This window comes from Ailuropoda melanoleuca, chromosome 15 (genome assembly GCF_002007445.2).
Source record: "Ailuropoda melanoleuca isolate Jingjing chromosome 15, ASM200744v2, whole genome shotgun sequence".
Classification (NCBI taxonomy): Eukaryota; Metazoa; Chordata; class Mammalia; order Carnivora; family Ursidae; genus Ailuropoda; species Ailuropoda melanoleuca.
In genome coordinates, this window is record NC_048232.1 from 23777444 (window position 1) to 23791225 (window position 13782).

Genomic DNA, 13782 nt, shown 5'->3' on the forward strand with positions numbered 1-13782 from the left:
GTTAAGCGTCTGCCTTCGGCTCAGGGCGTGATCCCGGCATTCTGGGATCGAGCCCCACATCGGGCTCCTCTGCTGGGAGCCTGCTTCTTCCTCTCCCACTCCCCCTGCTGTGTTCCCTCTCTCGCTGGCTGTCTCTCTGTCACATAAATAAAAAAATAAAATCTTTAAAAAATAAATAATAATGCAATGAGCATATTATGAATTTTGACATTTTTGAAACTCCCCAATGGACTCTAAATACAGTTTCATGGCAATTTGATTTCCCACCAGCATCCGTGTAAAAAGCACTGAATAGAAGGGCCATATGCACCCCAACGTTCATAGCAGCATTGTCCACAATACCTAAATTATGGAGGGGGGGCGCCTGGGTGGCACAGCGGTTGGGCGTCTGCCTTCGGCTCAGGGCGTGATCCGGCGTTANGGCACTGGAGGAGATAATGCTAAGTGAAATAAGTCAAGCAGAGAAAGACAATTATCATATGATTTCTCTCATCTATGGAACATAAGAACTAGGATGATCGGTAGGGGAAGAAAGGGATAAAGAAAAGGGGGGTAATCAGAAGGGGGAATGAAACATGAGAGACTATGGACTATGAGAAACAAACTGAAGACTTCAGAGGGGAGGGGGTGGGGGAATGGGATAGACTGGTGATGGGTAGTAAGGAGGGCACGTATTGCATGGTGCACTGGGTGTTATACGCAACTAATGAAGCATCAAACTTTACATCGGAATCTGGGGATGTACTGTATGGTGATTAACATAATATAATAAAATAAAATTTAAAAAAAAAATTGTGGAGGGAGCCGAGATGCTCTTCAACAGATGACTGCATGAAGAAGATTCCATATATACAATGGAATATTACTCAGCCATCAGAAAGAATGATTACACAACATTTGCAGCAACATGGATGGGACTGGAGGAGATTATACTAAGTGAAATAAGTCAAGCAGAGAAAGACAATTATCATATGGTTTCACTCATTTATGGAACATAAGAAATAGGAAGATTGGGAGGAGAAGGAAGGGAAGAATGAAGGGGAGGTAAACAGAAGGGGGAATGAACCATGAGAGACTGTGGACTCTGGGAAACAGACTGAGGGCTTCAGGGGGGCGGGGGCTGGGGCATTGGGATAGGCCAGTGATGGGTCTTAAGGAGGGCACATATTGCATGGTGCACTGGGTGTTACACGCAAATAATGAATCAAAAAAAAAAAAAGCACATGAATAGCTTTTTTTTTTTTAAATAGACTTTATTTTTTGGAGCAGTTTTCAGTTCACAGTAAAATTGAGAAAATTCTTCTACACATGCATAGCCTCCCTCAGTATAAGCATCCCCGCCACAGTGGTGTATCTGTTACTATCAGTGAGCCTACACTGACATGCCATTATCACCCAAGTCCACAGTGTACATTAGGATTCACTCTTGGTGGTGTGCAATAAGCCTTTCTAACATTTGGGAAATTTTACATTGTTCCTTGTTTTCCCCCCTTGGAACTATTCCCATTCTGCTTTCTCCACAAAGATTTCTCCTACTGTGATATATTTCTATGTTTCTAAATCTCTTATTGATCTCTCTCATACTTCTCTTCAACAAATTGTTTATAAGTTGATAAGTAATTTTTATATCCTGTCATCATAAGGCACTTAAGTGTTAAAAAATTACACAGTTGATTAAAACAACTTAAAAACATTAAAATTATAAATATTGTTATTAAGCTTAAAAAGGAAAAATCGGGGGGGGAAACATCTCTTAATGAGATAATAGATGAAACCTTTTTCCCCTCTGATTTGTTCCAGGATAAAGGGATGAATGTTCAGTATCAATTATATTGCTGTTTTTCATTTCTATAGAAGTTAAGTACTTTTTATAGGTATCAATAGTGAGAAACCTCGTTCCCATAAATAAGTGGATGAGAATAGAAGAGCTTTGTGAGAGCAATGCCATTCCATTTCTTGAACTCCTTCCAAGTTATCTGTCACTGAAGGATCAATGGTTCTTTTAATACAGCATCTAACAAGATGATTAGCTGCCTTCCATTGTGTAGAAGTAGAGCTAGAAACCACTTGACTTCCAAAAAGATTTGTTTTGAGTGGTGAGTCTTTCCCTCTCTCAACACCTGTGTTTCAAGTTGTCCCTTTGTTTAGAGTCTTTGAACTTCCCACCCAGGGCCGTGTGGCTATGAGGTGTTCCTTTCTCGTGCGAGGTGGTGAAGGGGCCTTCCAGTCTCAGGCAGATCCACTTTAGAGAAGAGTGCATGTGGAAGTTGAGGATGTGGAAATCGATGCCTGTGTACCCTTTGAGTGGCTTCAATACACGCTCCCAGGGGGACACAGTTTAAAGGCCCCTGGCCTTGAAGGGTGGCTCAGGCTCCCCCACAGTTAACTGTGTCCCTGCTTCTGAATCTGTCACAACTACTGTAAAATAATAATTTGTGTCATTTTCATCTTCAACCATTAGGAGGCTCAAGGACGGTGTGTGCCATTGAGCTTCTTGTCAACCAGTAAGGACACTTAGCTAATGATAGCCAGTGAAGTATATACGGTAATGGGAACAGACCAGGAGACTCTGGGAGTCCTCCAGTTCTTGGGATCAGAGACAGCCTCCCCAAGGAAGCGATGTTTCTGATGTTCACCAAGGGAATTGAGATGAGGGAGAGAGGCAGGAGGGAAGACTCTAAGCCATAGTGCAGGATTATCAAGGCCCAGAATCGAGATTGTATGCCATGTTCAAGAAGTAGAAAGGCCCACTGAGGCTGCTGTGGAGAACGCTATGGGGACAGTGGTGTGCAGGGCCAGGCTGGTGGGCCTGCCACACTGTGCTAAGGTTTTTCAACTTCATAAATGTGGCATTTTCTGTTCAAATTTGTCTTCTGCAAAAATGCCTCTCCCTGGAAAGCAGTGTGTGGAGTGTCCAAGAGTTGGGTCCTAAAGTCAGACGGGTGGGATTCGAATCCTGACTCCATTGCTTGTTAGCTGTGGGCCCTTGAGAAAATCATCTAACTTCACCAAGTCTCTATTTTCTTGTCTGAAAATGGAGATCATTTGTTTTTAGAAGTGTGTGGTGAGAACTAAAGGCTATCATCCACACAAAGTGTAATAATTACCATTATTTTAGTTTGCTTCATTGTAGAGAACAGTCTGGAGAAGAGAAGCAATGGAGGCATGTGGGAGGACGGTAGCAACTCTCCAGAAGGTGTCAGAATGCTCTCAGATTAGGGCGATAAGAGTGGAGCCAGGCCAGACTTTGATCTGGGACAGTGGTGCTGTATAATCTCAGAAGTTTTGGGCAGGGACTCAAAGAAGTGTGAATAGGAGTCAAACCTCAGGCTACCTGAAGTTGTTCAGGAAAAATTAAGGGGGTAAGGATTTAATCCCTAGGTTCCCCAGGATGCCAGACATTTGCTTCAGATGCTCAAAACCAGCAAACATTTCTTGAGCATCTACATTGTACTGGAATAAAGCCAGGCAAGGAGACTATAGGTGAGATACAAGGCCAGGGGTTATCTGCTGGGTGTAATGGGCAGAAGGAGCAGAAGCATCCAGGATCTAGTGTGAAAATAAAAGCAGCAACCAGCATTCTTTAAGAAGTGAGGTCCATGCAGAGGACAAATGAGTGACATGGGGACATTCTGCTTGGCTGGCTGCCTGGGGGCATGGGGTCAGTAGCCAGTGAAGTATAGCCCGGATACTCTGGGGTCAGGAAGGATGTTTAGCCCTGTATCCTAAGCACTGAGACAGAGTTGTCAGAGATGGGGACCTGTTCCAGCCTGGGGCCTGGGATGTAGACTTTAAAGGATGTAGGCTGATGGGCAGAAAAATCCAGGATGAGGAAGGGAGATGTCATGTTCTTCTACTCATTAACAACTATGGCTGTTCTATAACTGAGAGAGTTTCCCAAGGCTTCAAATATCCCAGAAAATTAAGCATTTCTCAAAGAGAAAGAGTCTAAAGAAATTCTTTTATATTTTTATTTTGCATTTCAAGTAGGCATGATGACTAAAAGAATAAAAGGATGGGGTGGAAGGCAATGTGGAATCCCACAGGGAATGGAGGACAGGCATCTGCACAAGCCCACCCCCAATATTTATTAGGGGCTAGGGCAAAAGTAGATTGAAGGCTTATATACCATATATCTCTATATTTAAAGTTCTAAATCAAGCTAATAAGCAGTTAAATGTGTTCTATCCTCCTACCTTAGTGCCTTCATAATGACCTAAAAGTTTGGACTCAGTATTCCTAGATTTCTTTGAGTTCTGTGCAAGGTGGTATCTTGGAGCTGCTCATGGCCTGCCTCTAGACTTCCCCCTCTACCCATCCCATCCATCCTGCATCATGGGAGCCTTGCATGCATAGTGTGGACGATCCAGCCCAGAGAGTAGGCTCCAGACAATCCATCACTCCCTTGGAAAGAGCTGCCCCTTGGCTGCCCTCTGGCCTAAAATGTACACACTAGTAATGCCATCTGCCGTCAGGAGGATGGATATAGGGCAGAGTCTCAGGGCCACTTGGGCAGGGAATTCCAAGGTCCTGGGTTTGTAGAGTGTGGACTGAAATGTGGCAAGGTCATTGGCTCCAGGTGAGCATATCCTTTTGGCCCTATAGACTTGTCACCCTATGAGTAGGGGAGTGGTTGGGTGAGGGTCAGAGCAGGAACCCTCTAAGGAGTGGAGTCCAGGCAGGGGCCCCTCTTGCTCAGGTGGTACTGCTTCTCTTGGGGAAAGTGGGTTGGGACATCTACTCTCATTTTTTTTTTAAGATTGATTGATTGATTGATTGATTGATTTATTGGAGAGAGAGAGAGAGAGAGAGAGAGTGCACGCACACAGGAGGGAGGAGGAGAGGGAGAAAGAGATGCTCCGCTGAGCAGGGAGCCCAACACAGGGCTTGGTCCCAGGACCCTGAGATCATGACCTGAGCCAAAGGCAAACACTTAACCGACTGAGCCATCTAGGCTCCCTGGGATACTTACTATCCTAATAAAAGCAACTTTATTTAAAAAGCAGCTTAGTTTCTCAGCCTGGTTGTCATTAGAAAAGTTTTTTCTACTTTTTTCAACTCTTCCTGGTTGATTGGAAGCACAGGGTGGTCGGCTCTTCCTAGCTAAGTGCCAACTGTTGAAACGGAAGTCTGCTGTAACCTAAAGAGTTTTGTTTTCCTGGGATTATACTGACACAAAGTCCCACTATGCAAAGACCAGTGTGTTGCCTATACACCAAAAGAGAGGTGTAAGGACTGAGGAGCGTGTCTGGAGGTAGATCAGCTCTCCATTCTTCTTGCTGGGAGCCTGAACAATCTGTTTTTCAAAGAAGGTACTGGCCAATCAGTTGATATAGGGGGGCTTGCTAACTGAATTGCTTTTTATTTCTTTTAATAACAATTTTTTTCTGACTTCAAAAATAACAACAACGTATTGTAAAGAAAAAAAGTTGACAAACAGAAGAAATTTAAATTATCCGTAATCTTTCACTCCAACAATGATCATTGTTGATGTTTTAGGCAATGTTCATTCCATCATTTGTTCTGTTCCTTAATTGAAATTTGGTAGTGGTTGTGGTTCAGTGTTGGAACAGAGAGAGAAACACAACCTCATTCTGCTCCTCAGGCGCAGAAGGGTGCCAGCCACTGAGGGAGAAAATTACCTCACGGTGTCTTTCCACCATTCCTTTCCAACCTCCCCCTCCCACCAAGGGTCACCTTTGACCATCCAGGACCAGGCCCAGCAGGAGGAAGTCTTACAGTAATCACATCTCGGGTCTCCAGTATGGCTTCCTATTTTAAAGGAAAGTCTACCACTGGCTTCAGTGCCCCACATCCACTCACCAGCCAGCATGGGCGTGTATATCAGTCAGTGTTCCATGCATAAAAACAACCTCCGAGCCCAGTGGCTTACAGCCAGACATTTCCTCTCTCCTGGGTCTTCAGGTCATCATCTTTGGCTCCAGAATGTGAGTCAGGTCTTGCCTTTTACTGCCCTCAGACCAGCAGTTCCCTGGGACACATTCTTAACGGTGAACGGCAAGAGTACAGGAGGATGTGTGGAAACACATGACACAGCATCTCAAGTCCTCTGCTCAGAATCGATGCCCTGTCCCTTCCACCCACATTCTGTCCATTCTACCCAGATTTTTGCTGCCAAAGTAAGTCACGTGGCTAAACCCAACACAAGTGGGGCAAGGACATGAGTTCCTCCCATCGCAGGGGAAGGCATTGCTCCGTCACCTGATGACAGGCCCTGAGTGTATTCTGACATAGAGAAAAAGAGAAGAAATGGAAGGGAGAGTCTGGTCTTCGGCTGTGCTGCATTAGTCCCAAACCATAGCCAGACTCTTCACTGGTGACTCGAATACTCCCAGTCCTTAACTACCTCCAGGCCTTCGTACGTGCTTCTCTTCCTGCTTCCAGTGTTTTCCTCATTCCTCTTCCCTATCTGAATATGGAACATCTTTTAGGCCTTGTTCAAACTTTGACCTCCTCTGCAAAGTCTTCCTTGACCCCTTCAGCCTACAGGGATTTGCTTCCTCTCTGAAAACCTATAGAAATGGCTCATTTTGTATTATTGCAGTGTGTCATGTAGCTCCCCATCCGCAGATCGTAGCCATCTATTAACACGTATCTTCTCAATGTGACAGAGTCTCAGAAATGGGGGTATTTTACATGTAGAGGGTTCTCACAGATATTTATCTGTGGGCTGATAACGGCTTGGTTTGCTCTTAATTCCAAGAAGGTGGTATTTTAAAAGTAATGTATTTTTAAATACATTTTAAAAAGTAATGCTCTGTTTCTTTCCTCTTCAGCTGCCCCCAAATCTTGCGTTTTCAGCTGTGAGAAAAGGGAGCAAGCTGTAACTGAAAGTCTCATTTCCCATTTTACAGTTCTCTTATTGTTCAGCCCAGATTGTCCACAGTTCCACGTGTGACAGAAAATGAGTTCACTCTTGAGCTCTGCTGCCTGCTACAGAGCAGCCCGACTTGGGCTGGCTGACCACGGACTGATGAAAAGTTCTGACCCCAGGGCAATCAGTCCGTTCTAAGGACTACGCTCCCTGAACTCCAACTCTGGTGTACTTTGTGTTTTGCCATTTTCCTTAAAACAAAAAACAGTACAGCACCATCACTTGGAGGAGGAGAAAACTTATTCTGAAGCTGAAAAAGTGAGAGGGGGGCTCAGAGAAAGTCTCAGAGGAAGACACAACTACAGATCCTGACCCTTTGGGATATCCTCATAAAGCGAGGCCCTTCACAGTTTAGAAAGGCTCTTCCCTTACCTGTCCCTGCAGAGAGTGACACGTGCTCTCCTTTTCCCAGATGACAATGAAAAGCGCATGATACAGAGTTTCCTCGTGTTCTCTGTTCATTCTTTCAACTCACACGTAATTCACATTTCCAGGACCCTCCAGCGAGGGGTGCTTGCGAGCAACACTCTGCATTCACTCTTATGGCTGCTCACTTTTTTTTATTTCGGCAAAATATACATAACATGGAATTTACCATTGTAATCATCTTTAAGGGTATAGTTCAGTGGCATTAAGTGCATCCACACTGTTGTGGATCCAGGTTCTCTCCCATGGTATTTAGAGCATTTTAATGCTGAGAAAAAAATAGGAAAAACTCAAAGCTCTGGCACTGATTGGACTTTCTGCTACCCTATCTGTAAAATAGTAACATACCTATGCAATGCGTTTCTTCTAAGTGAGACCTTAGCACAGAGTTCTGGCAGGCAGTATATGTTACCTGTTATGGTTAGTCATGGTTTTCAAGCCAAACATGTAAAGTTAAAATGGTTTCAGAACCCTTAATGATAATCACACTAATTCATGATATACTGTCCTTTCAAATAAGTAAAAGTTATAAGTCTTGAAAAACATATTAAAAGATAAAGCAAAAAGAATTATCAAAGTAATTGTGCTTGATTTATTTCCCCTATTTAATTTGGCAAATCACCATTTTTATGCATCTTGTTTTTCGGAAATAGCCTAGGTTTGCATATTTTATTTGCCTGCACTTTGCTTCCTTCCCCTCTGTCCAGTACACTCTGTTTTTAAAAAATATTTTTTATTTACTTACTTATTAAGTTTTTATTTTAATTCTAGTATAGTTAATATACAGTGTTACATTAATTTCAGGTGTATGATATAGTGATTCACTAATCCCATACATCACCCTGTGCTCATCACAAGTGCCCTCCTTAATCCCCATCACCTATTTCACCCATTCCCTCACCCACCTCCCCTATGGTAACCCAACAGATTGTTCTCTGTAGTTGAGTCTGTTTCTTGGTTGGGAATGCAAATTTCCAGGCCCCACCCCAGAGGTTCCAGTTCAGTAGGTCGGGATCCCAGGAACATGCATTTTGCTGAGCGTCAACCAGTCTGGGGAATCACACTTGGAGAAACACTCTTGTGATATAAATAAACATTTGTGGCTAAATTCAGGAGGTTCTTATTTTAGTTACTGTGTTCCAGAGGTATATGTTCTAGTTTTAATACATTTTTTCATGCATTATTTTACAAAACTCTACATTATTTTCACATAAAAATCTTCAGTGTTTTAATTATGACAGTGGTCACTAGTAATAATCACTTTGTATATTGATACGTCAGCTGTAGTGGTTACATGAAGATTAACCCTTGGATACTCATGATTTTCTGGAAACTTACTCATTTAACATTTAGTTTCAGCCATTTCATTTATATTCAGTGTTAACAAAGTATGATATATAGATCAATACAAACTCCACTTAGAGAAGATGCACCCGTTCATGAGTGCTCTTGAACCATGGTCTTCCCTGTCTTCGTGAGGCTAGTTCTTTTCCCAGAAATGCCCTTTCTACTTCCGTCTGTCCCTAGAAGTTGCCAAACAGCAAACTCCATGTTGTGATTGACCCATACAGTTTTAAAAAATTAAAAGTAGTCGCCGACATTTATAAAACTCCAGATTTCAGGAATGCTTGGGTGGCTCAATCAGTTAAGCATCTGCCTTTGGCTCAGGTCATGATCCCGGGGTCCTGGGATCGAGTCCTGCATCAGGCTCCTTGCTCAGTGGGGAGCGTGCTTCCCCCTCTGCCTGCTGCACACTCTCTCACTCACACACATACACAGATAAATAAATCTTTAAAATGAATAAATAAAACTCCAGATTTCAGGCTTCTCTTAATAAGCCAGAAACTCTAGTCCAGAGGGCCTTGGGATGCCACATGACACCTACAAGCCAGAGAAGTTACCCTCTTACACTCGGGGCACAGGCTCCCCCTGCAATCCAGACCCCGCCTCTTCCAGGACATTAGGGTCTCCCAGCCTCCAGCATTGGGCACGTGTTCTAGGAAATGGAATCTAACAACTAAATGCTGTAATATCCTTTGCTAGTGTTTTCTATCTTATGTTTGTTTCCTTGTTGATTATGCACTGTGGGAAGAAGAGAAGGTTTGTACATCAGTCTCAGTGACACCATAGTCAGCACTAGGTAAACGGTCGGTAAGCACTTGGTTGACACATACCATATGCTGTGGTTCCCATTTTATTTCCTCTGGTTGTGTGTTCTCTCTCCAGCAAGACCATGAGTTCCCTAGATGGCTAGCATGGTCATGAACACTTACTGATCTGCTCTTTTAATATTTTATTTAGAATTTTTACCTGGATAACAAAGGAAAAAAAGAAGGAAAGGAAACAAATGAGAAAATGAATGCTAAGAACAAGGAATCCTTACTTGAGGTAAGTTTAATTTTGCAGAGTGGAAGAAAAGAGAAGGATATTAACTGTATCTATTTTTAAATTATTTGCTTCTTGAAACAATGGGAGATTCTGAGACACACTGAAATTTTAACTTGGGGTTTTAAAATCAAATTATTACTAAATTATAGCTATTTAGATAATTAAACTGGTTCTTTGAGTCAGTTGCTTAAAAGTATGGCTTTAGGGGCGCCTGGGTGGCACAGTGGTTAAGCGTCTGCCTTCAGCTCAGGGTGTGATCCCGGCGTTATGGGATCGAGCCCCACATAAGGCTCCTCTGCTATGAGCCTGCTTCTTCCTCTCCCACTTCCCCTGCTTGTGTTCCCTCTCGCTGGCTGTCTCTATCTCTGTCAAATAAATAAATAAAATATTTAAAAAAAAAGTATGGCTTTAGACTATATTTTACTTTCATGGAGTTTGATTAGTAATTCTTGACTAGAGCACTTATGAATCCACATAAAACTCATCTCTTAATATTCCATGTTTTTCATTACTTAATTGCTCCACAGAAGTCAGATGTAAGGATTTCCAAACCTTCTTTACACTGAATTCTAAGATGCTCTTCCCGTAGCTAGGTGTGGTAGGAGGTATGAGCTTTGGAGCTGGGAGACCTGACTCAAGGTCTGGGTCTGCCACTGAGGTTCATGTGCTATTGGGCAAGCCCAAGAACCTCAGTCTCCTGGATCATCTTGAATTATTACAGCTATCCAGGGAGGTAGTGAAAACACCATGCCTCGATCACTGTGAAAATGCTTGTGATTATTACCCTAGGGGCACGTTCCAGAAGATCATTTGATGGTTGGTTTTTTTTGAAACTCCTAGTGAGTTTTCATATACTAACTATGCTAAACCTCAGGACTCTGTTCCCAGCACATAATGCCTAGAAGTGCAGAGATCACGGGTCACATATGGGCATGCTGGAGCCCTAGACAGGTTTTCTTCGCCTTCAACAGTGTGTTGACTTTTACTTGAGTTAGTAGATTTGAGGCTTCTTCTGAAAACTCAGAAGACCTGGTGACACCTGGGCCACATTCACAGCTGGAGTCAGCTCGCTGACATTGACGAGCACCCTCTCTCATTCACCAAGGTCTGGCCAGGGTCTCGCACAGGTTTCTCTCCCCACCACATTCTCCCAGCCCTGTACCAGATGGAGTAGGCACCAGAACCTTCTGCCACTCCTGAGGTCCTGAAAACATGTGACAGATTCTGCTTTCTGGGGCCAAGAGCACGGTGGATATTTCCTGCGGAGACCCAACAGTGGAGTGGAGATGTTCTCTGCATTTACCAGACTCCAGGTTGAGTTGAGGAAGAGAAAGCCCCAGGTGTCCCTAGCAGCAAGGAGATTCAGGTTCTGAGTGTACCTAGCAGTGATTGGGACTGCCAGACACGGGAAGAGAGGGTGAAGTGTCCTGACACTGCCATTTTAATCAGTGCTTGTCCATCAGCTGTCTGTAAATCAGGGACTGCTTGTGCCTTGATTTATACAATTGCCTGAATAGTTCTTTTTTTTTTTTTTAAAGATTTTATTTATTTATTTGACAGAGATAGAGACAGCCAGCGAGAGAGGGAACACAAGCAGGGGGAGTGGGAGAGGAAGAAGCAGGCTTATAGCGGAGGAGCCTGATGTGGGGCTCGATCCCATAATGCGGGGATCACACCCTGAGCCGAAGGCAGACGCTTAACCGCTGTGCCAACCAGGCGCCCCCTGAATAGTTCTTGATTTAGAACTTCAGCAGTGTATGAAAACCACGTGGAAGAAAATACAAAGCACGTTACACTGTGAAAGATCAGCATTATCCTGCTTTCTAATTTGGACCCAAAATCTGATTGAAGAGATTATTGACAAGGCAACTAACGCTAGATAAATTGGGCGGAAATGTGAACAAAAATGTATCCCAGCTCCACTACATATAAATTTACTTGCAGAGTACAAAATTAAAAGTTATTCTACATTTATGAGATGGAAGGAAAGGAGGTTGAAAGTTATAAAAAAGAAAGCCCAAAATAAATTTGAGTATTTGAACTGGGAAATAGAATGATATGTAATTTTACTGCATTGCTTTTTAAAAGAAATTTACTAAGAGTGGTATAATTGTATGCAAGCTTTGACATTTGAAAATCTACACCTGGAAAATTTATTTTGTCCCTCTCCTTTTCTGATACCTAATAGTATTAATAATTGCTTTCTTTATTCTTCAGTAAGAAAACCATCACAAGAATAAATTAAGTTACACATCTTTAGGTATAGGATTATATATTCTAATTTTTCTATTTCCCAGCAGTAAAATAATAATTTTTTATTTATAGGAAAAGGAATAATTTTTCTATTTACCAGATTAAATAACAGAAATAGCTTTTATGGAATGCTTACTTAAACCAAGAAGATTGTACTCAAAACCTTTCTTATGAAGCTGGGCCATTATGACTCAGTTTTTACAAGTAAAGGAACTGAGATTTAGTGACTTGCAAACATTCACAAAGCTAAGTGGTGAAGAAGCCTTGAAGTCTAGCTCAAGAGCTGAGATTCAACCGCCACGGTACCCCTCCTCTCTTTCGACAAATAGCATGTAATGTCAGCGTATGCACTCAGCATTATAAACAAATGACTTGTAAAGTCATCCAGGGCACCACCAAATAGCATATGTACAAAAGTAAAGCCTAGTTTGCCGGAGCTTGTTTGTGAACAAAAATGTGGTTTTTGTTTCTTTCATGGGTTCTCTATGATTGGAATTTCAATTTCAGGAAAGTTTCTGTGGAACATCCATCATTGTTCCAGAACTTGAAGGAGCTCTTTATTTGAAAGAAGATGGAAAGAAATCCTGGAAACGGCGCTATTTTCTTTTACGGGCTTCTGGAATTTATTATGTACCCAAAGGAAAAACTAAGGTCAGAAGGAAAAATAAAACTCTATCAAAAAATCATTTTATGAAAATGAAACTAATAAATCCTCAAGTGGCAATTCAAGTGCACTCTTCTGCTCTGAAATTTGTGTTATTACAATGTTTATACAAATACATACCCTATTCAGACAGAATTGCAGAAGTCTTTTTGAATTTTTCCATACCTTTTTCCTGAAGGTGAAGAATTTTATCTGTTTTAAAGTCAGGTTTCAAAAATTATGGCAGAAGCACTTTTCTAGAGATTAATTTGTTACTTTACATATCTATTTCTGAAGGTTTTTTCCCCCTGTATTTACTCTCTTGTTCTATAATCATTATAGTAAACTTCTTTTATCTGGAATCATAGAGGTGTTAGTGTTGAGAGAACTACATTAAGATTGTAGCCCTTATACTCTGAACATTTAAATTGTTCTCTGAGGTACACTAGACGCATTTCCCTGCCTGTTTTAGAAGAGTGTCTTAGGTATCATTAAACTACTTGGCGAGTTAGGATTATTGCCTCAGATCTACAAGCATATCATAAATTCTTCGTCCTTGAAATGAATTTTTACTCACATTCTGACCATTAGCTTTTTCTAAGTCCTTTTTTTTTAGATGCTTGGGGCATTTTTGCTTACCTTTAAAAAGCTTTCGGATACCTCTCTCATCTATATCTCATCTATATGGGGTACGTAAAGCATTTTGCCTTCACTGCCAAATCCAGGGCACCACCAAATGGCATATGTACAAATTGCAGGCTTCTTCTACTAAGGCTTGACCCACATTCCCAAGCAGGTGAAGTCCTGGGAAATACCCAGGTCTGCTCTTCTACCTGGAAGACTCTCTTACCTCTGTCAGAATGCGGGAGAGGCATTATGGGTAACGCTCGGTTTTAGGACAGCTACTGCTCCTACTTAGTATCAGTCTTAGACAACTGGTACCCTCCCATCTGTGCCATCTTCAGTCCAGTCCCACACTGGAGACATAAGAGTTGACCTATAAATAGTTTTCATTTAGAAGTGTTTGGGGGGAAAAAGTGTTTGGCCTTTACGTGTAAATGAGATGTACAAATAAAGCTATCACAACACACTCAGTGATAAAATTAGAAGTGTTCACAGTGGCTTTGGACCAGAGTACTTTTTCTCACTGTTACCATTAACCTTGGAATGGAGGAAT

At 42.1% G+C, this 13782-nt stretch overlaps 1 protein-coding gene across 1 annotated transcript in view; it reads left to right on the forward strand.

The window, feature by feature from the left end:
* APBB1IP (amyloid beta precursor protein binding family B member 1 interacting protein) overlaps positions 1-13782 on the forward strand; it is a 111090-nt gene that overhangs the window by 72941 nt on the left and 24367 nt on the right. Inside the window, exons 8-9 of the mRNA XM_002927522.4 lie at positions 9623-9709; positions 12470-12613. Coding sequence (XP_002927568.2) covers positions 9623-9709; positions 12470-12613 — 231 coding nt within the window. The remainder of the gene's footprint in view (positions 1-9622; positions 9710-12469; positions 12614-13782) is intronic.